This window comes from Drosophila pseudoobscura, chromosome X, assembly GCF_009870125.1.
Source record: "Drosophila pseudoobscura strain MV-25-SWS-2005 chromosome X, UCI_Dpse_MV25, whole genome shotgun sequence".
In the NCBI taxonomy this organism is placed as follows: domain Eukaryota; kingdom Metazoa; phylum Arthropoda; class Insecta; order Diptera; family Drosophilidae; genus Drosophila; species Drosophila pseudoobscura.
In genome coordinates, this window is record NC_046683.1 from 23,788,605 (window position 1) to 23,814,448 (window position 25,844).

Here is a 25,844-nt window from a genome sequence, read left to right on the forward strand (position 1 = left end):
GAGCGCATTTACCATCCGCAACATTTCTTCTCCTCGGAGTGCATTCACCCTCCGCAACATTTATTCTCCTCGAAGCGCATTTACCCTCCGCAACATTATTTCTCCTCGGAGCGCATTTACCATCCGCAACATTTATTCTCCTCGGAGCGCATTTACCCTCCGCAACATTATTTCTCCTCGGAGCGCATTCACCCTCCGCAACATTATTTCTCCTCGGAGCGCATTTACCCTCCGCAACATTCTTCTCCTCGGAGCGCATTAGACCTCCGCGCCCTTAACCGACACCGTCCAGAAGACTACCAGAACCCGCACGCAACCATCCGCCACGTGCGGCCAACCCGAAGGACTACCCCGGCAGCCGACCCCGAAGGAAGAGCCAGAAGAAAAAAAAACCCGCGCACCTACCAAACTTTGTACCTTTTAAGAACAATAAAAATAACTCTATCTCTTTTATTACCGCTCAAGCCCCGCCTTATTCTTGAACCACGAGACTCTCTTTCAGCTACCACACCCAGCGATCAAACAAATTTCTGTGGAACCCGGCGCGACGAGCATACCCCGGCCGAAGCGTCGTCACACATTGATAAAGTCATTATGGCAATTGGAAAACAACAGGTTATCGTCATCGCAAGGCAGCCAACAAAGAAATGGGAGGTTAAAGTCCCCCATGACAATAATTTGATCATTGCAACCTAATGCAGATACGACAGTATTAATCGCTGAGAAGTGGTTTGAGTAAATCTCAGCATCAGACCTGGGAGCAGGTTAAATAGAAAAATTCCGAACTAACACGAACTTTGACTGCAACAAATTTAATTCCATGGATGTTATTAACTCAGATGAGAAATCAGATTTGACTGCAATCAGAACCCCAACCTGCAAAATATGGGCGGTCCATTCTATAAATAGTGTAATTATCATGAAAACTTCAGGATCATAAATAGAAGAGTTGAGCCAGGTTTCGGTAAAAGCGATGACATCAAATATTGCTTTCCGAGGGACCACTGCTCTAAGCTGAAGTCCCGAGCGAGATAGTGATGGTGAAGCCACTCCTAAAAGAGATCTCGGTCCTGGGGCAGAAGACTTGATAACAACAGCTAGAGCAGGACATCGCCAGCAACCAACACACCCGCACTAGGAGTACTCACCACGTCAGAAGTGATGGCAGCAGAAACTGCAGAGATGTTGGGAACTTGGATGCTTGAAGGAAGCACATTGCTCGGAGTAAAGAACACCGGAGCCGCCGTTGGCGGATTTACAGATAACGACGAGGCATGACCCCACGGAGTAACAAATGCTTCCGATGGATGGAGGTGGGAGGCAGGCGTACCAATCGGTTTAGGTTGCAAGAGATTGGTATTATTATGAGCAATTTTCCGTCTAGGCGATTCGCTCAAGAGTTTGAGCCCAAGAAACTGCGATCCAAAGGCATCTCATTGAGAGCCACAAATTGCTTCCGGACATCCAGAAACCCAGTTCGAGTCTGTCTCAAGAATGTGCGCATTTCGGCCGCAATCTCCCGACAAGCCAGACATGACCAAGACAGTCCCATACGTTTGGAGATCAGAACATTTAGCCGGCCAAAATTCCCGCCACCAGCACATGTGGGCAAAATTGTCGCACAGCCAGCAGCTAAGGAATGAATCACCAATGATTACACAACCGAATTCACATTTCTGTGCACTGCAAACAATTGCCATTATTGACAGCAATAGAAGAAGTAGACACTGTGCACGAATAATAAAAGTACAGAGGGAGAGCGCAGGTAAAATGGGAGAGCAGACAGCAGAGCGAGCCCGACAATCAGCAGCAGCGGCAATAATTTAGAGCAGATGATCCAAAGAAGTGCAGGAAACGAGCAGTAAACTCACCAAAGCAGAGACACAAAAAAATAGTCCACATAGATGGAGAGTATAGGCAATCCAGAGAGAGTGAGAGCAACAATGCGAGCAGCAGGCCCGCTTATGCTTTCGAGAGAGTGTGGGCTATGCAAACGCTGATGCGCGAGAACAGTGCCCACCGAAGAAGCGATAACGAAAAGCAGACTGGGTAAAAACAATAAAAAATTGCCTGCACCAGTCCAATGCGTTACGTTGCAAATATTGTATTTATATTAAACACTTGTTTACAAACAAAACACTGGTGATTGATACAAAGTAAAATCAAAGTAAAGAGATTCGATGATATATCAAAACAAAGTGACAGCAATGTTGTGTGATATTTAAGCAAAGGGCGGAGAATGTAGCTTTAGCAAGAGCTAGAAGCGAATACGAATAGTCTCTGAGATGTGTGGATGCCCCAGATTTTCGTCCTTTGCGGGGCGGAAGGGGGTGTGGCGAAATTTTGAAACTATCTTGTCACGGTCCGATATCACAGTAGTGTGGATACCAAATTTGGTTGCTCCAGCTCTTATAGGCTTTGAAATCCTTGAACTCACATTTTGCAATAAGCATAGCCGACTGTTGCAGCAGGAGAACTTAATTACACTACTACATAAGCAGCTTGGCGTGTGCGATGTTGTGAGCTGAGCTTTTGTTCTCACACGCGGCGCTCTTGTACTGCTCTGTGAGCATGCAAGATCGGCTCTGCGTTGGAGTCGGGGAGTTATTGCTATCTCTGGCTGCGACCAGTCGAATAAATACTTTGAAGTAGACCACTTGTTTTATTGTTCTGCTATTACCTGACAATTTGAAATCAAAAAATTGCAACTAGAGCCCGTTGACTCCGTCGTATAATTTAATTTGGAAAAAGTCTTCCGAATTTTCACAGACCATGAAACCGGTGTGTCAGAGAGAGACTGAAATTGTTTTCTTGATTCTGGCCATAATAATTATACGATCTGGTTTAGATTGTAATCTAGAAGATGTAATCATCCTCTTCGATTCTGTGTTTTCTGATTTGGATGTTGAGTACGGTAACCCTAATAAAGAGAGCTTGTGAATAAGCAGAGCATAGGTTAGAAAACTCAAGAGGGTTAGTCAATGTTGAATGATGTCTGAGAAAACCGTGTTGCCACGGAGATATCAAGCTGCAACAAAGATGTTGTAGTTGCCGGGTGATCAGGAACTCAAGAAGCTTCGGGATGGCAGAAAGCTTTGCGATACCACGATAGTTTTCAATGTTTGATCTTGAACCTTTTTTTGTGAAGCGGAATGATGTAGGATTCATTCCACATTACAGAGAGACAAAACTGTTCCAAAGAGAGGTTAAAGAGAAAGGTCAAGGGTTTGCAAAGGGACAGGGCACAGTATTTTAAAATGCAGCTTGGTACCTTATCTAGACCTGCAGAAAACGATATGTCCATAAAACAAATGTCCTTGCAAAACAACGCTGTCCTCGAAAATAAACAGAAAAATGCTGTTAGCGTGAGGTAGCTGGAACGGATACGGAGTGGATGCGCTGTAAATATGAGACGAGTACGTTGTTTGGAAAAAGGTAGCGAATAAATTTTCAATACCAACAGCAGAAGCTTCTGTTTTGTTCTGGTAATGAAGGGACGGAGGAAAAGCGTTTGACTTACGCTTAGAGTTAACGAACGAATAGAATTTTTTAAGAGCACTACAAAAGTTTGTACTACATTGTGAAAGGTAATGATTATAGCATTGACTATTAACGGCAAGGAACAGAGAGCGAGCGGAGGAGTATAGAGATAAGGCCAACGTGGAGCCCGAAATTTGGTACTTTTTATAGAGCCTGGATTTATTATTTTTTAAGTATGACAAATACTTGGTGTTCAGGCCAGCAGCAGATGAGTGCCGTGCACTGTGCCAACTTCGTGCGCTCCGGTCCCAACTCACTCTCGCGCGCTCGGAGGGGCGCTCGGGAGATTTTACGACCCACTATCCACCCGGCGCTCAAGCCATCATGGACCATAGATCGTAAGGCCTAGTTTAGTGACGTTTCAACCCCCGTTTCAAACGCACGATCTACCGCGTGAGCCCCGAAATAAATACTACACATTTACCACAAAGCACCACGGCATTTTCTTTTCTTTGGACGGCTACAGGAGGTTTCACTTCATCATCCATATCGTCATTGGAGTCTTGAGCTTCGTCCGCCCCCCTACAAACATTGGTCCTTCGAGCCGGATCTTCGCCTAAACAAAAGGAGAAGTCCACATCAGCAAGCACCGGCGGACAATTCCCAACCTCCAAGATAAGTACGGATTCCCCATCTGCCCATCTCCAGTGGCTCCTCACCTGGTCCCATTCGGCTGGACATATATACATATATATACGTGCCGCGTCTTTCCTTTCACCGTTCTATCGACGGCGCCATATTCTTGGCAATTCCGGGCGCTCTCCGCTTCTTCGAGTGCTCGTACCCACATCTACATACCCAATACAACGGTCGTGCTTATAGTTCCGTTGTCTGTGCAATCAGTTGTGCCACAGTGAAGTAAAAAGCATTCACCTGCAGCGGGACCAATTTAATCCGCCTCCGATCCAGCGCTTACATTCATACACATATGTATGCATATCTGTCGGTAACTCATCTGCCTTCCTCTCCCAGCTACCAGCTGAGTTTTCGCGGCTGACAAACGGACATACATATGCACATACACATTCTGCACAGTTTTTTGGTTTTATAATTACATACATAGGTTAGGTTAGGTTCAGGCGGTAGCCTGGGAGAGTGATGAAACCCTCCCAAGCTCACTTGGACCTATAGAAGGTCCGTTGTGGTGCCGCATGGGCGTGTGCCCCTTCCCAGTGCCTAGAAACCGTGGAGAAACAGGCTGTTGCAAATTAAGGGCAGTCCCATCCGGAGGCTTGGATGAATCTGGACAAGGTCCCCGGTTTGATTTCGGACAGGTCCGAAATGTCTGTTAGGAAAGCAGCCCCGAGAAAACGAAGACGACGATTTCCAAGGGCTGGGCAGTGGCAGAAGAAGTGGGCGACCGATTCCTCTTCTTCCTCGTCGCGACAACTCCTGCAGAAGTCGTTATGAGGGATTGACAGTCTAGAGGCATGAGTGCCAATCTGCCAGTGTCCCGTAATGGCTCGAGTAACTGCAGAGCACTGTGCTCTGCTGAGCCTATACAGCTCGGCTGAGCGCTTCTTCGATCGATATGGCCATATCAATCTTGAGATTTTACAGGAAGCTGTTTGCTGCCATCTCCTATTGGCATTTTGCTCAAACAATTCGTGCGTGAGGAGCCTACACGTGGCCAGAGGCATCGCTACCTGCTCCCTCTCCATAAGGAGAGGAATTGTAGTACCCTGCCTTGCTAGCTCGTCGGCGGCGTCGTTCCCCTCGATGTCCCTATGGCCTGGGACCCATATAAGGAAGAGGTCTAACTGCTCTGCGATCTCGTGCAGAGACCTGCGGCAGTCATTTACAGTCGCTGAGTTCGACGATATTGAGCCTAGAGCTTTAATAGCTGCTTGGCTGTCCGAGAAAACGCACACTAAGTGCGTGTCTAGAAATAGTTTGGAGACGATGGAAATGGCCTCCTTGATGGCTACAACCTCCGCTTGGAACACACTGCAGTGGTCCGGGAGCCTGAAGCAATGACTGATGTTCAGCTCGCTGCAGTAGACTCCGCCTCCCACGCGGCCGTCTAACTTTGAGCCATCAGTGTAGAAGTGAACCGCATTTGCGGGGCCTGGTTCGCCCATCTCCCAGTCCTCCCTAAGTGGGATTGATACCTGGAAAGGCGTCGAGAGGTGATCAGTAGGGACACAATAATCTGTCCTCTCTGGTAATTGCGGGTGTCTCGTCAGGATTCCCGAGTGCCCGACCGCGGACGCTTTCCGCAGTCCGGCTTCTCTCATTCTGAGTGCGGAAAGTGTTGCCATTTTCTTTCCCATGAGATCTATGGGGAGGAGGTCCAGCACAGTATCCAGGGCTTCCCCTGGAGTAGTGCGTAGCCCGCCAGTTATGCATAGCTCTGCCATGCGTTGAACTCTGCTGAGTTTGTTGAGGCATGTCTTTTTGTCTAAGGCTGGCCACCATACTACCGCTCCATAGAGCATGATCGGTCGTATGATGGTGGTGTAAAGCCACCGAACTATATAGGGGGTCATTCCCCATCTTAGTCCGATGGCTTTCCTGCAAGTATAGAGGGCTACTGTGGCCTTCTTTACTCTATCCTCTATGCTCAATTTCCAATCGAGCTTTCTATCGAGGATTAGACCAAGATACTTGGCGTTGTTGCTGAAGATTAGCGCTTCCCCACATAGTCTTGGGGGAATCAGTGCCGGTACTTTGTACTTCCTAGTGAAGAGCACCAGTTCCGTTTTAGACGGGTTGACGCCTAACCCGCATTTGTCTGCCCATTTTGACATCTTCATGAGAGTGCTTGTCAGGCACTCACATAGCGTCTGCGGGAATTTACCCGAGAATGCTATAGCAACATCGTCCGCATACGCCACCACGCGGCAGCCACCCCCCTCTATCTCCCGCAGCAGTTCGTTCACTGCCACGTTCCATAGGAGGGGCGAGAGGACTCCGCCCTGCGGGGTGCCTCTACTGACAAATCTGGTGGACGTTGACGTCCCCAGTGATGCCTCAACCGTCCTGCATTGTAGCATCTGATCGATCAGGCTCACCGTCCGGGAGTCAACCCCCAGTTCCGTCAGTGCACCCGTGATGGCGGTCGGTAGGATGTTATTAAAGGCGCCTTCTATGTCCAGGAAGGCTACCAGGGTGTATTCCTTACAGTTGATGGACGCTTCTATGATTGAAGTGATCGTGTGTAGGGCCGTTTCGGTGGATCTTCCTTTCCGATAGGCATGCTGGGAGTCTGAGAATAGACTAGGCGGAATATTTACCGTAAGATGCATCCCCAAAAGCCGTTCCATCGTCTTCAGAAGGAAGGACGATAGACTTATGGGTCTGAAATCTTTGGGGGCAGTGTGCGAGGGCTTGCCTGCCTTGGGGATGAAGACGACTTTGGTATGAAGCCAGGTTTCCGGGATATATCCATGGGAGAAGATTCCCTCATATATCCTTTTGAGCCAACTAGTGCCTTTTTGTCCAGCGTGAATCAGTTGGGCAGGGATGATGCCATCTGGTCCCGCGGATTTGTATGGTTTGAAGCTTTTTATTGCCCACGAAATGTTCTCCTGGCTTAGCAGGTTCATGATACCACGTGAGGCAACGGAGGGAGCCGCGATGTAGTGTGGTCTGTTTTCATCGCAGCCGGGAAAGTGGGTGTTAAGGAGAAGATTTAGCGACTCATTACTGGACGTTGTCCATGATTGGTCGGCGTTCTTCAGGTAGCCCAGAGTGGGTGTAGTCTTCGAGAGAACTTTGCGCAAGCGCGAGGCTTCCGAGTTATTCTCGATGTCGCTACAGAACTTACGCCATGAGGCGCGTTTGGCTTTCCTCAGTTCTTTATGGTAAACTGACAGACTGGCCTTGTAATCGGCCCAGTTCTGCTCAGCGTTTTCGGCCTTAGCTTTATTGAAGAGTCTTCGGGAGGCTTTCCGGAGTTCCCTCAGTTTCGGATTCCACGGAGATGGTCTGAGTACCGAGCCCAGTTTGTCCGCCTAAGGTTACGAAATTGAGCTGGTCTCGGTAGTGAAAAAGAGAATACGGTTTCCACGTACCTGTGGTCCGAGAAGGAGTGCTCTTCCAGGACCCTCCAGGATACGATGTTCCCGTGTAACTCGTGAGAGGCAAGTGTGAGGTCCAGGACCTCCTTGCGGTTTTTAATAATGAAGGTGGGATCACTCCCCCTATTTAAAAGGACCATCTGAGTGGTCAGTAAGTAGTTGAAGAGGTACTCACCCCTTTCGTTGGTGTCAGTGCTTCCCCACTGGCAGTGGTGTGCGTTGGCGTCGCACCCTACGATTAGGCCGGTGTCCTTGGCCTCGCAGTCTGTGATTAGCGCCCTGAGCGCCTGTGGAGGGGGGTCTGGTTGGTCGTGACCCATGTACATGGAGCAGATTCTCAGTGAGCACCCCTGGCCTTCGAGGCTCACTGCTGTTTGGTCTTCATTGCTGAAATTTGGGAGCAAAAATAAGTGCAAATCTCTTTTTGCAAGGATGCAGGTGCGAGTTTTACCTGCGGAGTCAGCTACGTATAGCTTATAGTCAGGAGTCCTCAGACCAGGGACCCTGTTTCCGAGGATCCAGGGCTCCTGAATGAGGACTATGTCGGCTCCACCCTTGGCTAGGTGGAGCAGAAGAGCAGCGCATGCTGCCTTACAATGGTGGAGGTTTATCTGCAGGAGTATCAGTGACATTCCTGAGGTCCACCTCCACCATTGTCCTTTCGTGGTCGCTCTCCGAAGAGTCCAACTCCTCCGCGACCCCGATGTGTTTGAGATCCCTAGTGAGATCGCTCACGTCTGAGACGTAACCATCTAAAATGTCATCCGACACCACTGATGCCACGTCTGACACCGCAGGCTTGATCTCCGTACTAGGGATCTCCGGGGGCTCCAGGTCTGGCCCGACCGTCGGCTGCATGCCTTTGGAGTCGGACTTGTATGGTACTACGACTACTTTCTTGTAGCCGTAGTCCACAGCGCCCTCCGTGTCGTGGAGAAGTCTGACCGACTCCTCGTTCAGGACGAGGATAATTTGGCGCCTCTGCCCGTTGCTCTCCTCTACTTTGGCCACCTTCCAATCGGCTGTGGGAAGGTGGGGGTTGCAGACCTGCAGAATCCGGAGAATCTTATCCGGCTCTGCAGGCTTCGCCGCGACCCACGCTCTGGCCCTCGGCTTGCTGGGGATGTCCTCCCACTTCACGACCTCCAGCTGGGCTCCTGGGTAGACCTCCTTGAGCGACGCTACCGCCTTCGCGTAGAGGGCCGCCGAGCGAGCATCTTGGCAGGCGATGGCTTTCACCCTGCCTTGGTGCCACCCGGCGTCCTCACACTTGGGCGGTGGTCCTCCATTCTCCTCCAACTCCTGGAGGAAACGGTCTTGGAGCTCGTTTTCCACGAGGTGCCACTTGTCCCTAGGGATCTGCCCGTCTTTAGAGCCCCTGTCTAGGACTCCAATCAGGGTTTTTCCCCTCGCCACCTCGGCAAACGAGCGGTTGCTCAATGTCTTTGTCCTCTTGGCCTGTTGGACTTGTGTGGCGGTGTCCTCCGCCGAGCGTTGCCGCTTGCTTGGGGCCTTGGCTGTGGCCTTGCCAGCTTTGGCTGGCTGGTAGTCGGGCAGGACTGTCTTGGCCCATCGCCGCGATTCGATTCCCTGGGCAGACGCCAGGAACACCGGGTCGTCGTTGCCCAGGATGAAGGCCGCACGTCTTTTGTCCTGAAACTTGGGCCTATCTTTCGAGGCAGAGGCGCCGCCTGCCGGGGTTGTCAAGGGGTTCCCGGTCCCAAGGGGTCCGCCAGCCGCGATATCGCTCTGCATGGTCGCCCCCCCGGTAACCGGGTCGCCCTTGGGGCCCCCGACGTGGATTGGCCCGATTGGCTTTTCGGTCCTCTCCTCACAGCGCCTGCTGCCTCGAGACGGTGGACCGACTTAGTCTCCTTCCCCGTCTTTTTGGGCACTGGTTTCCCAGATGCGTTTGTAGAGGGATGGTCTTTTCCCTCCGGCACTTTAGGAGGAGTGCCGTGATCCTTTGCGGTGTTTTTTGTATTAATGTTAATGTTTGAGTTTGGCATATATGGTCCCACGAGTAGGCGGGAAGGGGTTAGTCGCCCGAGGTATAGCCCGCGTGCCCCGGGAAGCCTTATTAAAACTGGAGGTCGGCAGGTATCCAGAGTCCGCATATAAGCGACCGAGCACCCCCTCGGCCATGCATCCCTCGGCATATGACAGTGTCACCTTGGATTGGGGTTATTTCACTGAGAGTTTTCTTCTCTCCGCCCGACTACAATTAGCCAGCATCCTGGCAGAGACATGACCGTACCAGGACCTGTTTCCAGCCGCCCTCACGGGGAGAGTATAGTCGGACTTCCGCCGGTGTGTACAGTTACGGCGGGTGCCGGTTCGCTCGTGCCCACCTGTATCCTATGACGCGGAGCACAGTCGCCTTGGATCCAGGGCAAGCCATGAACCCGAGGCACCCGTGCCCCTTTCCAAGTCTACAGTTGTGACGAGCCGACCCGACATCCGTTTATCCCCCTATAGCACCCGACGGCTGACGGCCATTACATACATATATAAACTAACACGGGTCACTAGCGCCAGCGCGTACTGCCAGTCCAAGCCGTTCTCAACCCTCCCACACAATGGCTCACTCCGCTGCCACTACAGCAATGGCTAAATTTGGAGCAGCCTCACGCAAACTTATGCATTTCGGAGAGCGAATAAACCTTCCGAATCCTCGCACTCCATCTGCCTCTCTTGCCACGGTACTCCGTGACCAAATGCGAAGCATGTGGGCGGAGGTTGAGGCAGAGCACAAAAATTGTTTCGTGGTTGTGGCTGAAGACGTTGCGCAGGCTGAAGCGGACCTTCAATCGAAGTTCAATGTCTGTTTTACGGTGTACGAACAGTGCGTTGCTGATCTCACTGATCAGCTCCAACAACCAGCAGTCCGTCCGTCCGCACAGCCAGATTTCCACGGCGGCTGCAGACTCCCCCCATGCGACATCGAAGTTTTCGCTGGGGATTACGTACGCTGGCCTACGTTCCGAGACCTGTTTACTGCGATCTACATACAGAATCCCAGGCTGTCTCCCGTGGAAAAGCTGTACCACCTCACCACTAAGACCAGTGGTGATCCAAAGGCCATAGTGGAAAAGTCCCCACTCACAAATGATGGCTTCGAGGCTGCCTGGAATGCCCTTCGGGACCGGTACGAAAATAACAGGCTCCTGGTGACTAACCAAATAAATATCCTCCTTTCATTGGCTTCCGTTGGTACCGAGTCCAGTCGTGCGCTAAAGGAGCTTCTCAGCACCATCCAAGGAGTTTTAAGCACTGGCCCACTCAAAGGTCTCCACCGAAAACTGGGACAGCTTGCTGGTGACTATTTGTGCCTCCAAATTACAGAAGTCGACCCGGGCTTTGTGGGAAGATTCCGTCACCACGAAGAAAGAGATGCCTTCGTGGAAGGAGATGGAATCCTTCCTCAGCCAGAGATACCTTACGCTCGAAGCCATCGAAGGCAACCCGTCCGCTTCACACAGTCCGAAAGGTGATCCGAATCCGCCACCTTCCCGAAGCAACCGTTCCGTTCCCAAGGGAGTCCTGTTCCTCGGAGGGTTCACTCCTTCGAGACAACCGTAAATCCGAACCGGAGAACGTGTGATCTTTGCGGGAAAGAGAATCACCCAATTCGGCTATACCCGGACTTTCTCCAAATGAACGCTGATGCTCGTTCCAGCTGCATCAAACAAAGGCAGCTTTGTCTCAATTGTTTCGCACGAGGCCATCAGATCCGGGAATGCCAAAGTGCCCATAACTGCAGTACTTGTGGGGACCGACACCACACGCTCCTGCACCGTGGCACTCCAATCGCCCGTGATTCCACCTCCCCAGTCGTACCGAGTCCAAGTTCTTCCGACGCGCCACCCAGCGTTCAGAATTATTTCGCCTCCGGCCAAAGAGCTGTCCTTCTGGGAACTGCAATTAATAATATTTGCCACCTGGGGACAAATTTCCGCGCCCGCGCTCTAATCGACCCGGGATCCGAGGCAAGGTTTATCACGGAACGTCTTTTTAACATAATCAAGTTGCCGTTCCGACTCATCCAGGCACAAGTCTCGGGAATCAATCGTACAGTATCCGCTCAATCCACGAAGATCTGTCATTTTGCCAAACGCCACGGCCTATGTTCTGCCGGAACTGGCGGGTCACCTGCCATCCTATCCGATTTCGCAAACTTCGTTTCGAGACCTGCCGGGCCTTGCATGGGCAGACCCGACCTTCCACGAGAGTTCACAAATAGATTTCCTGATTGGAGCGGATATCCTTCCGTCCATCCTGTTAAGCGGCTCATAGAGCAACATCTGTGGCTCTCTCCTCGGGCAGGAAACCATTTTCAGGTGGGTACTTACCGGCCAAGTGCCCAATACTGTACAAAGCAGTATTTCATCCTTCTCTACGCAAGTTTCGAACGAGCTAGAGGCTCCCTTAGACCAGCTTCTTACCAAGTTTTGGGAGGTGGAGACACTACCGGTGAAAATCGTAGGCGAGTCGGATGCCTACTGCGAAAGCCATTTCCTCCGAACCACTTCGAGAACGTCGAACGGAAAGTACGTTGTCGCATTGCCGTTCCGTGACCCAGATCGTGAAGCCACTCCTAAAAGAGATCTCGGTCCTGGGGCAGAAGACTTGATAACAACAGCTAGAGCAGGACATCACCAGCAACCAACACACCCGCACTAGGAGCACTCATCACGCCAGAAGTGATGGCAGAAACTGCAGTGATGTTGGGAACTTGGATGCTTGAAGGAAGCACATTGCTCGGAGTAAAGAACACCGGAGCCGCCGTTGGCGGATTTACAGATAACGGCGAGGCATGACCACACGGAATAACAAATGCTTCCGATGGATGAAGGTGGGAGGCAGGCGTACCAATCGGTTTAGGTTGCAAGAGATTGGTATTATTATGAGCAATTTTCCGTCTAGGCGATTCGCTCAAGAGTTTGAGCCCAAGAAACTGCGATCCAAAGGCATCTCATTGAGAGCCACAAATTGCTTCCGGACATCCAGAAACCCAGTTCGAGTCTGTCTCAAGAATGTGCGCATTTCGGCCGCAATCTCCCGACAAGCCAGACATGACCAAGACAGTCCCATACGTTTCGAGATCAGAACATTTAGCCGGCCAAAATTCCCGCCACCAGCACATGTGGGCAAAATTGTCGCACAGCCAGCAGCTAAGGAATGAATCACCAATGATTACACAACCGAATTCACATTTCTGTGCACTGCAAACAACTGCCATTATTGACAGCAATAGAAGAAGTAGACACTGTGCACGAATAATAAAAGTACAGAGGGAGAGCGCAGGTAAAATTGGAGAGCAGACAGCAGAGCGAGCCCGACAATCAGCAGCAGCGGCAATAATTTAGAGCAGATGATCCAAAGAAGTGCAGGAAACGAGCAGTAAACTCACCAAAGCAGAGACACAAAAGAATAGTCCACATAGATGGAGAGTATAGGCAATCCAGAGAGAGTGAGAGCAACAATGCGAGCAGCAGGCCCGCTTATGCTTTCGAGAGAGTGTGGGCTATAACGATAACGAAAAGCAGGGTAAAAACAATAACAAATTGCCTGCACCAGTCCGATGCGTTACGTTGCGAATATTGTATTTATATTAAACACTTGTTTACAAACGAAACCCTGGTGATTAATACAAAGTAAAATCAAAGTAAAGAGATTCGACCATATATCAAAACAAAGTGACAGCAATGTTGTGTGATATTTAAGCAAAGGGCGGAGAATGTAGCTTTAGCAAGAGCTAGAAGCGAATACGAATAGTCTCTGAGATGTGTGGATGCCCCAGATTTTCGTCCTTTGCGGGGCGGAAGGGGGTGTGGCGAAATTTTGAAACTAACTTGTCACGGTCTGATATCACAGTAGTGTGGATACCAAATTTGGTTGCTCCAGCTCTTATAGGCTCTGAGATCCTTGAATTCACATTTTGCAATAAGCATAGCCGACTGTGGCAGCAGGAGAACTTAATTACACTACTACATAAGCGTGTGTATGTTGCGTGTGCGATGTTGTGAGCTGAGCTTTTGTTCTCACACGCGGCGCTCTTGTACTGCTCTGTGAGCATGCAAGATCGGCTCTGCGCTGGAGTCGGGGAGTTATTGCTATCTCTGGCTGCGACCAGTCGAATAAATACTTTGAAGTAGACCACTTGTTTTATTGTTCTGCTATTACTTGACAATTTGAAATCAAAAAATTGCAACTAGAGCCCGTTGACTTCGTCGTATAATTTAATTTGGAAAAAGTCTTCCGAATTTTCACAGACCATGAAACCGGTGTGTCAGAGAGAGACTGAAATTGTTTTTTTGATTCTGGCCATAATAATTATACGATCTGGTTCAGATTGTAATCTAGAAGATGTAATCATCCTCTTCGATTCTGTGTTTTCTGATTTGGATGTTGAGTACGGTAACCCTAATAAAGAGAGCTTGTGAATAAGCAGAGCATAGGTTAGAAAACTCAAGAGGGTTAGTCAATGTTGAATGATGTCTGAGAAAACCGTGTTGCCACGGAGATATCAAGCTGCAACAAAGATGTTGTAGTTGCCGGGTGATCAGGAACTCAAGAAGCTTCGGGATGGCAGAAAGCTTTGCGATACCACGATAGTTTTCAATGTTTGATCTTGAACCTTTTTTTGTGAAGCGGAATGATGTAGGATTCATTCCACATTACAGAGAGACAAAACTGTTCCAAAGAGAGGTTAAAGAGAAAGGTCAAGGGTTTGCAAAGGGACAGGGCACAGTATTTTAAAATGCAGCTTGGTACCTTATCTAGACCTGCAGAAAACGATATGTCCATAAAACAAATGTCCTTGCAAAACAACGTTGTCCTCGAAAATAAACAGAAAAATGCTGTTAGCGTGAGGTAGCTGGAACGGATACGGAGTGGATGCGCTGTAAATATGAGACGAGTACGTTGTTTGGAAAAAGGTAGCGAATAAATTTTCAATACCAACAGCAGAAGCTTCTGTTTTGTTCTGGTAATGAAGGGACGGAGGAAAAGCGTTTGACTTACGCTTAGAGTTAACGAACGAATAGAATTTTTTAAGAGCACTACAAAAGTTTGTACTACATTGTGAAAGGTAATGATTATAGCATTGACTATTAACGGCAAGGAACAGAGAGCGAGCGGAGGAGTATAGAGCTAAGGCCAACGTGGAGCCCGAAATTTGGTACTTTTTATAGAGCCTGGATTTATTATTTTTTAAGTATGACAAATACTTGGTGTTCAGGCCAGCAGCAGATGAGTGCCGTGCACTGTGCCAACTTCGTGCGCTCCGGTCCCAACTCACTCTCGCGCGCTCGGAGGGGCGCTCGGGAGATTTTACGACCCACTATCCACCCGGCGCTCAAGCCATCATGGACCATAGATCGTAAGGCCTAGTTTAGTGACGTTTCAACCCCCGTTTCAAACGCACGATCTACCGCGTGACCCCCGAAATAAATACTACACATTTACCACAAAGCACCACGGCATTTTCTTTTCTTTGGACGGCTACAGGAGGTTTCACTTCATCATCCATATCGTCATTGGAGTCTTGAGCTTCGTCCGCCCCCCTACAAACATTGGTCCTTCGAGCCGGATCTTCGCCTAAACAAAAGGAGAAGTCCACATCAGCAAGCACCGGCGGACAATTCCCAACCTCCAAGATAAGTACGGATTCCCCATCTGCCCATCTCCAGTGGCTCCTCACCTGGTCCCATTCGGCTGGACATATATACATATATATACGTGCCGCGTCTTTCCTTTCACCGTTCTATCGACGGCGCCATATTCTTGGCAATTCCGGGCGCTCTCCGCTTCTTCGAGTGCTCGTACCCACATCTACATACCCAATACAACGGTCGTGCTTATAGTTCCGTTGTCTGTGCAATCAGTTGTGCCACAGTGAAGTAAAAAGCATTCACCTGCAGCGGGACCAATTTAATCCGCCTCCGATCCAGCGCTTACATTCATACACATATGTATGCATATCTGTCGGTAACTCATCTGCCTTCCTCTCCCAGCTACCAGCTGAGTTTTCGCGGCTGACAAACGGACATACATATGCACATACACATTCTGCACAGTTTTTTGGTTTTATAATTACATACATATATAAACTAACACGGGTCACTAGCGCCAGCGCGTACTGCCAGTCCAAGCCGTTCTCAACCCTCCCACACAATGGCTCACTCCGCTGCCACTACAGCAATGGCTAAATTTGGAGCAGCCTCACGCAAACTTATGCATTTCGGAGAGCGAATAAACCTTCCGAATCCTCGCACTCCATCTGCCTCTCTTGCCACGGTACGCCGTGACCAAATCCGAAGCATGTGGGCGGAGGTTGAGGCAGAGCACAAAAATTGTTTCGTGGTTGTGGCTGAAGACGTTGCGCAGGCTGAAGCGGACCTTCAATCGAAGTTCAATGTCTGTTTTACGGTGTACGAACAGTGCGTTGCTGATCTCACTGATCAGCTCCAACAACCAGCAGTCCGTCCGTCCGCACAGCCAGATTTCCACGGCGGCTGCAGACTCCCCCCATGCGACATCGAAGTTTTCGCTGGGGATTACGTACGCTGGCCTACGTTCCGAGACCTGTTTACTGCGATCTACATACAGAATCCCAGGCTGTCTCCCGTGGAAAAGCTGTACCACCTCACCACTAAGACCAGTGGTGATCCGAAGGCCATAGTGGAAAAGTCCCCACTCACAAATGATGGCTTCGAGGCTGCCTGGAATGCCCTTCGGGACCGGTACGAAAATAACAGGCTCCTGGTGACTAACCAAATAAATATCCTCCTTTCATTGGCTTCCGTTGGTACCGAGTCCAGTCGTGCGCTAAAGGAGCTTCTCAGCACCATCCAAGGAGTTTTAAGCACTGGCCCACTCAAAGGTCTCCACCGAAAACTGGGACAGCTTGCTGGTGACTATTTGTGCCTCCAAATTACAGAAGTCGACCCGGGCTTTGTGGGAAGATTCCGTCACCACGAAGAAAGAGATGCCTTCGTGGAAGGAGATGGAATCCTTCCTCAGCCAGAGATACCTTACGCTCGAAGCCATCGAAGGCAACCCGTCCGCTTCACACAGTCCGAAAGGTGATCCGAATCCGCCACCTTCCCGAAGCAACCGTTCCGTTCCCAAGGGAGTCCTGTTCCTCGGAGGGTTCACTCCTTCGAGACAACCGTAAATCCGAACCGGAGAACGTGTGATCTTTGCGGGAAAGAGAATCACCCAATTCGGCTATACCCGGACTTTCTCCAAATGAACGCTGATGCTCGTTCCAGCTGCATCAAACAAAGGCAGCTTTGTCTCAATTGTTTCGCACGAGGCCATCAGATCCGGGAATGCCAAAGTGCCCATAACTGCAGTACTTGTGGGGACCGACACCACACGCTCCTGCACCGTGGCACTCCAATCGCCCGTGATTCCACCTCCCCAGTCGTACCGAGTCCAAGTTCTTCCGACGCGCCACCCAGCGTTCAGAATTATTTCGCCTCCGGCCAAAGAGCTGTCCTTCTGGGAACTGCAATCAATAATATTTGCCACCTGGGGACAAATTTCCGCGCCCGCGCTCTAATCGACCCGGGATCCGAGGCAAGGTTTATCACGGAACGTCTTTTTAACATAATCAAGTTGCCGTTCCGACTCATCCAGGCACAAGTCTCGGGAATCAATCGTACAGTATCCGCTCAATCCACGAAGATCTGTCATTTTGCCAAACGCCACGGCCTATGTTCTGCCGGAACTGGCGGGTCACCTGCCATCCTATCCGATTTCGCAAACTTCGTTTCGAGACCTGCCGGGCCTTGCATGGGCAGACCCGACCTTCCACGAGAGTTCACAAATAGATGTCCTGATTGGAGCGGATATCCTTCCGTCCATCCTGTTAAGCGGCTCATAGAGCAACATCTGTGGCTCTCTCCTCGGGCAGGAAACCATTTTCAGGTGGGTACTTACCGGCCAAGTGCCCAATACTGTACAAAGCAGTATTTCATCCTTCTCTACGCAAGTTTCGAACGAGCTAGAGGCTCCCTTAGACCAGCTTCTTACCAAGTTTTGGGAGGTGGAGACACTACCGGTGAAAATCGTAGGCGAGTCGGATGCCTACTGCGAAAGCCATTTCCTCCGAACCACTTCGAGAACGTCGAACGGAAAGTACGTTGTCGCATTGCCGTTCCGTGACCCAGATCGTCTCTGATCCGATCTGGGGTATTCAAGATCGATTGCCCTGACTCGGTTTCTGAGGAACGAAAATCGTTTAAAAAGAGACTCTACCTTACAAGCGCAATACGACTCCGTGATCCAAGAATACCTAGACCTTGATCACATGACAGAAGTTCCTCCGATTCATGGGTCCTCAACCTACTACCTGCCGCACCACGCTATCTTCAAGCCTGATAGCACCACCACGAAGGTCCGCGTGGTATTTAACGCATCCAGCCCGTCGACCAACGGTGTGAGTTTGAATGATCTTCTGCACGCCGGCCCGGTCCTCCAATCTGACTTGACCCTCCAGATCCTGAAGTGGCGTTATTTCCGGTACGTTTTCAACGCGGACATCACCAAGATGTATCGCCAAATTTGGGTTGACCCGAAACACACCCCTTTCCAGCGAATATTATTTCGAAACAAGGAGGGACTCATCCGCGACTATGAACTTAAGACCGTAACCTTCGGAGTCAATTGCGCTCCTTTTCTTGCCATCCGAGTGTTGCAACAGCTAGCAAGCGACGTCCAGTCCAGATTTCCGAAAGCAAGTCGCATTATCCGATCATTCATGTATGTCGACGATGTCCTAGCCGGAGCGGATTCTACCGATGAGGCTCGACTAACGATCCGCGAGTTGCAGGCCGCACTTAGCTCTGCAGGTTTTCCGCTGCGGAAGTGGACTTCAAACCACAAAGCTATTCTGGCAGGAATTCCGAGTGCTCATCGTCTCCACACAGATTTTCTGGAGATGGAGGAAGAGAGCACGGCTAAGACTCTCGGGATTCGCTGGAAAGCGACTTCAGACGAGTTTTTTTTGTCCCCCCCGAGTTAGCGCCTGAGTCGTCATACACCAAGCGAGCAGTTCTGTCCCAGATCGCAAGGCTGTTCGACCCCGCGGGGTGGTTGTCCCCATTCATTGTTCGGTCCAAGATCTTCATGCAAGAAATCTGGTTGCAGGACCTGGGATGGGACGATGAGCTTCCAAGCGAGATGCGCCAGCGCTGGCAAAGTTTCCTGCGGAGATACTCCGCTCTCGACCAAATCCATATTCCAAGATGGGTCGGCTCCCGGCCAGCGGTAAAAGTCGAACATCATGGGTTCTGCGATGCATCCGAGAGGGCTTACGGTGCCGCCATCTACGTCCGCATTGAGGTTGACCGTTTGGTCGAGGTGCAGCTTCTCACAGCGAAAACGCGAGTCGCACCCGTGAAAACCGTGTCGCTCCCCCGGTTAGAGCTTTGCGGGGCAGTGCTTTTGTCCGAAATGACGGCGGCTATCCTGCCGAATATGCCAACAGCAAGTACGAGCTGCTATTGCTGGACCGATTCCACCATAGTCCTCGCCTGGCTGGCAAAGCCCGCGTGTCACTGGACCACGTTCGTGGCCAACCGAGTGACTAGGATATCTCAAGCGACCGATATTGAGAAGTGGTGCCACGTTCCATCCGAACAGAACCCCGCGGACTTAGCCAGCAGAGGCGTGCCGTTACAGGAGTTGGTGGAGAACCAACTCTGGTGGCACGGATCAACTTGGCTGCAGAAGGGCCGAGATCAATGGCCGGCACCAGTTAATAACTCCCCCGTTATGACCTTAGAGCAGCGAACTGTAAAAGCCCATTTCGCACTCAACCCAGCCGAAGACTTCCTCGAACGATTCTCCAATCTGGAGAGAGCTCTACGAGTCCGTGCATATATCCTGCGCTTCACCAAGCGCTGCCGGAAGTTAGCCACCGCGCAAAAGGGCCATCTTACGAGCGGCGAAATTACCGAAGCTGAAAAAACTCTTATCCTAGAGACGCAGCGTAGAGAATACCCCGAGGAGTATCGCTGCCTAAGCGGTAAGCGGCCAACGCCAAGGTCAAGTTCTATCCTGAACATGAACCCTTTCCTAGACCGCCATGGGTTGATCAGAGCATGCGGCCGTGTCGCATGCTCTGAAGTGCTAAGATACGACGAACGACATCCAATCATTCTCCCTTATAATTGTCGATTGTCTCGCCTTCTCGCGCAATTTACACACCGGATAACTCTTCATGGCGGCAACCAATTGATGGTGCGCCTCATTCGATCAAAGTATTGGATTCCAAAGGTTCAAAGGCTTATGAAGGGGGTTGTGAACTCCTGCAAGGTCTGCGTTATTCACAAAAGAAGGTTGCAAACCCAAATGATGGGAGATCTCCCAACCGAGCGGTCGTCCTTTTCCAGACCGCTTACGCATACAGGGATTGATTACGCGGGTCCTTTCGAAATACGGAACTATACAGGGAGAGCATGTCTGATCACGAAGGGGTATGTGTGCGTATTCGTGTGTTTTTCCACAAAGGCGATACATTTAGAACCCACGTCAGACCTCACCACCGAAAAATTTCTCGCCGCCTTCGCTCGTTTCGTCGCAAGGCGCGGATGTCCACAGCGTATCCATTCAGATAATGGAAAAACTTTCGTTGGTGCAGCAACCCTGCTTTCCAGTGACTTCCTTGACGCGTTTAAGGACTCGGTGCCTGATGCGTATAGCCATCAGCGGGTTTCGTGGCGCTTCATCCCACCAGGAGCTCCACATATGGGAGGCCTATGGGAAGCCGGAGTGAAGAGTTTCAAAACTCTCTTCTACAAGGCCACGTCCACTCGGAGGTATACGTTTGAAGAGCTTTCTACGCTGCTCGCGAAGATTGAAGCGTGCCTCAATTCCAGGCCGCTCTCACCGATGTCCGATGATCCGACGGAGCTGCTAGCCCTCACTCCCGGGCACTTCCTTATTGGGGGGCCCTTAATGAGTACGGCCGAGCCCGAAATAAAGGGGAACCTTAATTCGATCATCAATCGGTGGCAGCATTTGAAGGCCCTCAACCAACAGTTCTGTCAAAGGTGGAAGGAGGAATACCTCAAGGAGCTCCACAAGCGGACTAAGTGGCAGACGCCGACGCCAAATCTGCAGGTTGGCGATATGGTAGTCATCAAGGAGGATAACCTGCCGTCCAACGAATGGCGGCTCGGAAGGATAACTTCCGTGTATCCCGGTGCCGACGACAGGGTCCGTGTGGTGGATATCCTTACTGCCCGCGGTACCCTCAAAAGACCGATTGTCAAGGTCGTTCTCCTGCCAGTAGAACCCCGTAGTTCCATCCAACAATAACGTGAATGTGCACTTGTCCCATTCACAGCTCCGTACTAATACTTCTTCGACTTCTCTATTCCATCCTAGTTCCATCCTCATCCAGACATGGCCCCACGGATCCGCGCCAGCCGCACCACGGAGAGCCGGCGTGATCGAGGGATCAACTCGTACCGTTGCCGGGTCTGCCGAGGAATTCATCCGCTACGGACCTGTCACCATTTCCTTCGCCTGAGCCCTGAGAAGAGACTCCGAGCTGTCCTCATTAACAAATATTGCGGAAATTGCCTGGCCCACCAACACTCCGGCCAGGATTGTCGCAGTGGCGGGCTGTGCCGGGTGTGTGGCAAAAACCACCACACTCTACTCCACATACCGTCGTCTCGTCGTCCAGTCCGCTCGGCCTCAGGAGCATCGTCGCCATCTACAGCGCCCCACGTCAAACGCCGACCTCGGCGTCCAGCCCGCTCAGCCTCGGCTGCATCGTCGCCATCCACGTCGGCCCACGCCGACCGCCGCCCGCGTCTCCCCGTGAGCCGCCCCGTGCCAGGGCCCCCGGCACCATCCGTCGACTCACTTCTACAACATCGCAGCCTCATCATACTCCCGACGGCGCTGGTGGTCTTGGATACGGGTTCCAAAAACTTCGAGACGGCGGCGCTCATCGACCCATGCACGCCGGTGAGCTGTATTGACGACTCCTTGGCCAGCGCCTTCAAGTTGCCCACCACTTGTGTGGGGGACGAGAAAGTGTGTACGGCGGTGATCCGCGCCAAAATGGGCGACTTCCAGTTGGAGACGATGCTCAAGGTCGAGCCCCGTGTGCGCATCCGCACGCCTATCCGACAGCTGAGCGATTCCGTGCGGGCGCGTTTCGATGACCTGAGGCTTGCCGATGAACAATTCCATCGACCGGCGACAATCTCGCTCATCTTGGGAGCAGATGTCTACCCGAAGGTGATCCAGCCCGGGTTCCTTGCGCGTGAGGACGGCCTGCCGGTGGCCCAGAGCACCGTTTTTGGATGGATCGTGTCGGGGGCGTGCACCCAGCCATAGGCCACCCCATTATACTTTGCAATCCTGCAAGGGGGGGGAGGATGTTCAGGCCAGCAATATACAGTTTCCGCGCACTGTGCCGGCTCCGCGCGCCTCGGTCCCGGCTCGCGCTCGCGCGCTCGGAGGGGCGCTCGGATCCACAATCCACGATCCACACGGCGCTCACCGCAGCACAAAGGCAGCATAAAGCATAGAGCATAAGGCATAGAGAGTTAGTTACGTTGTCACCCCCGCTCCAACCTGTCGACATACCGCGCGAATACCCAATAATTACATGAACAATATATATATATACACACAACGAAACCCATCGGCCTTTCCTTTCTGTGACGACTGCTAGGAGTTTATACTGGAACATACACCTCGCCGTTGGATAATTGATCCTCGATCCGCTCCACTACAAACACCTATTGCAAAATATGAGTTCCTACATTTCAGAGACTATAAAAGCTAGTGCAACCAAATTTTTCATCCACACTCCTGAGATATCGGACCTGGCGAGTTTGTTTCAAAATTTCGCCACACCCCCTTCCGCCCCCGCAAAGGACGAGAAAACTAAAAACGCAGAATCATAGATAATCAGCCAGGCTCCGTTTTTCACATTCACAAAAGTTTTCCGATTTACTTTTGAAATCACATAAATTGGGGCTCTATTTTTCCCATTCCGCAAGATTTCTTCGTTTTCAAAACGAAAACATTTTCGTTGACGAAATGAAAAGTAAACGGCTTTTTATACAACAAAACGAACCTTAATTGCAAAAGGAAAAAAATAGATGACTTATTGATGCATTAACATAAACTTGATACCTATATCAATTTAACATGTGCTTTCTTTATAAATAATTTTATTTTAACCCAACCTAAAATTTGACTCGGAAAAAATTGGCCACAGCAACAACAAATTTCGTTTTGGTGTAAGCAGCTGACGCATTCCGATTTGGTTATCGGAACGTTGGCAATTAATAAATTTTTGCGTATAACAGCACAAATGTGCATGTAACAGCTCAGACTGTGCTTGTAACATGCGCTTAACAGAACATCTGGGTGAGCACAGCTGTTTCCCGCCCAATTTAATTCGGACTTCAAAATGTAACATATCGATAAAAAAAATATGTGAAAAATGGAACACCTTAAAACGAAAACGAAACGTTTTGGCTGAAGACGTAATCCGCAAAAGTAAATGAAAAACGGAGCCTGCCTGAATGACCATATCTATCACATTGCTGAATCTGGATCAGATCAGATAATTTTTATAGCCAAAGGGAACAAATCAATTTGCACTGGCTACGCAGCGCCCGACGTCACGCTCAGACAGATTTTCTGTCTCTCTCGCACGCACTCTTTGTCGTGTCGTTTAATATTAGCGGCGTCTGCCGGAGGAGAGCCATACTGACTTAGTATCGGGTATAGCTGTACTTACTGTACTGACTGCTTATGATTTAATAGCGAGTAGTTAGTCAGGTAGTTTTCAAGAGATTGTCTAGAACTTTTGAGAGGAACGGAAGTATTGAAATGGGCTTAAAGTTATTGTTAAGTTTTCGGATCGGTAAAATTTTCGCATTTTTCTATACAGTTGGAAACGAGGACGTGGAAGATATAAGTGACAAAATCTTAGGAAGTACAATTTTCACAAATTTCGAGCTGATGTTTTCGAGACTTTCAGCATTGGACGTCACATTAAGTATACACGCAAGGACATCACATTGATGGACACAAACAAAGCTAAAACTATTATCACTAAGTGGAATGCTATTCAGGTACGTGTTACTTGTCGCTTCAGTTACATCAATTATCGAGAACTTTTTTTTAAGTTCTTCTACATTTATAATCAGCTCAGTCGTCTGTTTGCATTTGCCTAATCCTATACTATTCATTTCATTCCATCTTTTCTTAATGGTAGAGAAATTTTTGAACTTAGATTTATAGTTACTACGCTTAGCAGATCTTATACTCTTTTTTACATTTGCTCTTAAGTCTTTTTACCTTAAACGGAAGTAGTCGCTTCCATTTACTATAGGCAACATCTCGCTGATACGTTTTTTTTTTTTTATCTCGTGACTTTGGTTTTTGGTGGTATCAATTTGTTGAACAAGTACTGAATAAACAAGTACACAATAAACTTTGTGCATTTATGTGTACAACTTTGAGACCATGGTTACTAATTTACCTATCTCCCCATTCATTAATAAAGTGAAAACTTATTATGGGCGCAAACTCAATATTTAAAAAAACAATAAACTAACTGTGTGTAAGAACTGTGATAAAACGATAAGAAAAACCTAACTGATAAGAATAAGAGAAAAACCTCGTTCTCTTTCGTAGTGACTGCTTTTTGTTTTGTGCTCTGCTTCTTTTCCATTTATTTTGCAAATGCAGCCGGTGTTTTTCAAAATAAACTTTGATAAAAATCCCCATTTAACCTACAGTAAACGAGGGGGAACGTTGTGAGTTGCTGCGGGGACCGCAACTCTACATTTACGATACATAGTCAGTATGGCTACATTGAGCGTCAATGTGTGCGTGCTGGAGAGACAGAAAACGTGTCTGAACATGATGTCGGACGCTGCGTAGCCACTGAAAATTATATTAAAATGGCTATAAATATGATCCGATCTGATTCAGATTCAGCAATCTCATAGATAGTGTAATTTTCTATGGGGAATCCAGTTCGACTGCCAGGACGACCCACTGTCGTTCGTCGAACTACTGGAAGAGCGTGCCCTCTCGGACGGGGTAGACATGAACTACCTGCCGCGAGCCTTGGCAGAGCTCGTCACCGACCGAGCCAACCGTTGGTTCCGCACCAGCCGACTCCAGAGCGCCTCTTGGGTCGATTTCTGCCAGGAGTTCCTAGCCTTTTTCCTGCCTCCCCGGTACTTCGAGCAATTGGAAGACCAGATCAGGGACCGCAAACAAGCGGTGGGCGAACCGTTCAAGGACTTCGTCATCGAGCTCCGGTTGCTCATGCACCACGCCGGGTACGACAAAGCCAAGGAACTTAGCCGGATCTATGACAACACCCTCCCGGCGTACCAGCTGTACGTGCGAAGGCACGAACTGAGAAGTCTGACGCAATTAACCAACCAGGTACACGCGGCCAACGGCAACGGCCTTCGTCCCGAAGCTTCATCAACGCCGACCTCGCCCGCAGACTCGGCCGCGATAACGACCTGCGAGCCGCATGCGTCCCGATACGCCTAGCCGACGGCTCTGCGCGCGAGATAACTCAGATCTTGCCAGCGCGCGTCAAACTAGACGAACAAGAGGTACAGATGCCACTCCTGTTACTAACGAATATGGTAGAGCAAGCCATCATAGGAATGGATTTCCAGTGCGCCATTGAAACCACAATACAATGTGGCGCCACACGTCTCCATCTCCAAGGCCCCCAACGCCCCATCTCAAACACGCCGATTATCACCGCCAGCCAAGTACACGCCCCCGGACCCACGAACTCGAGACCTCCGCCGCCAACGAATTCCCCGCCACGACACGAGACAAGAGCACAAGGAACAAGAAACACAGAGCCCACGAGGCACACTAGCCCCAGGCCCACTCCGAGAAACCCAAAACGAAGCAGAGCCACGAAGAAAGCGAGCCTGTCTCCCGAGGGCACCGACGCCGTTACCCCAACGAAGGGAAAGGAACCCAGGACGCCCCTCCAGAAGACAGCCCGGCCCCAGCAACGACAGCCGCCACGCAGCAGCCAGGCGCTCGAGGTATCACCTCCGACCGCCACCCTGGCCCACGAACGCGTCGACACCGCCCTCGACGCAAAGACGACCCCTACGACACCAACCGACCTGCTACTCCCGCGTCCTCTCAGGCAGGAACCGGGAAAGGCGATCACTGCCGCACGAGGCACCCATCGGAACCCCGACGCACCTGGAGCCGACGCACCATCGATCGTCC

The 25,844-nt window shown here is 50.3% G+C and overlaps 1 protein-coding gene across 1 annotated transcript; it reads left to right on the forward strand.

Annotated features, from left to right (window-relative positions):
* The first annotated feature begins 20,806 nt into the window (after positions 1-20,806).
* LOC117184812 (uncharacterized) lies at positions 20,807-21,946 on the forward strand. Its single transcript, XM_033383753.1, has 2 exons — positions 20,807-20,898; positions 20,967-21,946. The coding sequence occupies exon 2, from the start codon at positions 20,985-20,987 to the stop codon at positions 21,930-21,932; it is 948 nt and encodes a 315-aa protein (XP_033239644.1). The 5' UTR covers positions 20,807-20,898; positions 20,967-20,984; the 3' UTR covers positions 21,933-21,946.
* The last annotated feature ends 3,898 nt before the right edge of the window (positions 21,947-25,844 follow it).

Coding starts and splice junctions, on each gene's coding strand:
- LOC117184812 (XM_033383753.1), top strand. CDS start 20,985: ATGGCCCCACGGATCCGCGCCAGCCGCACCACGGAGAGCCGGCGTGAT.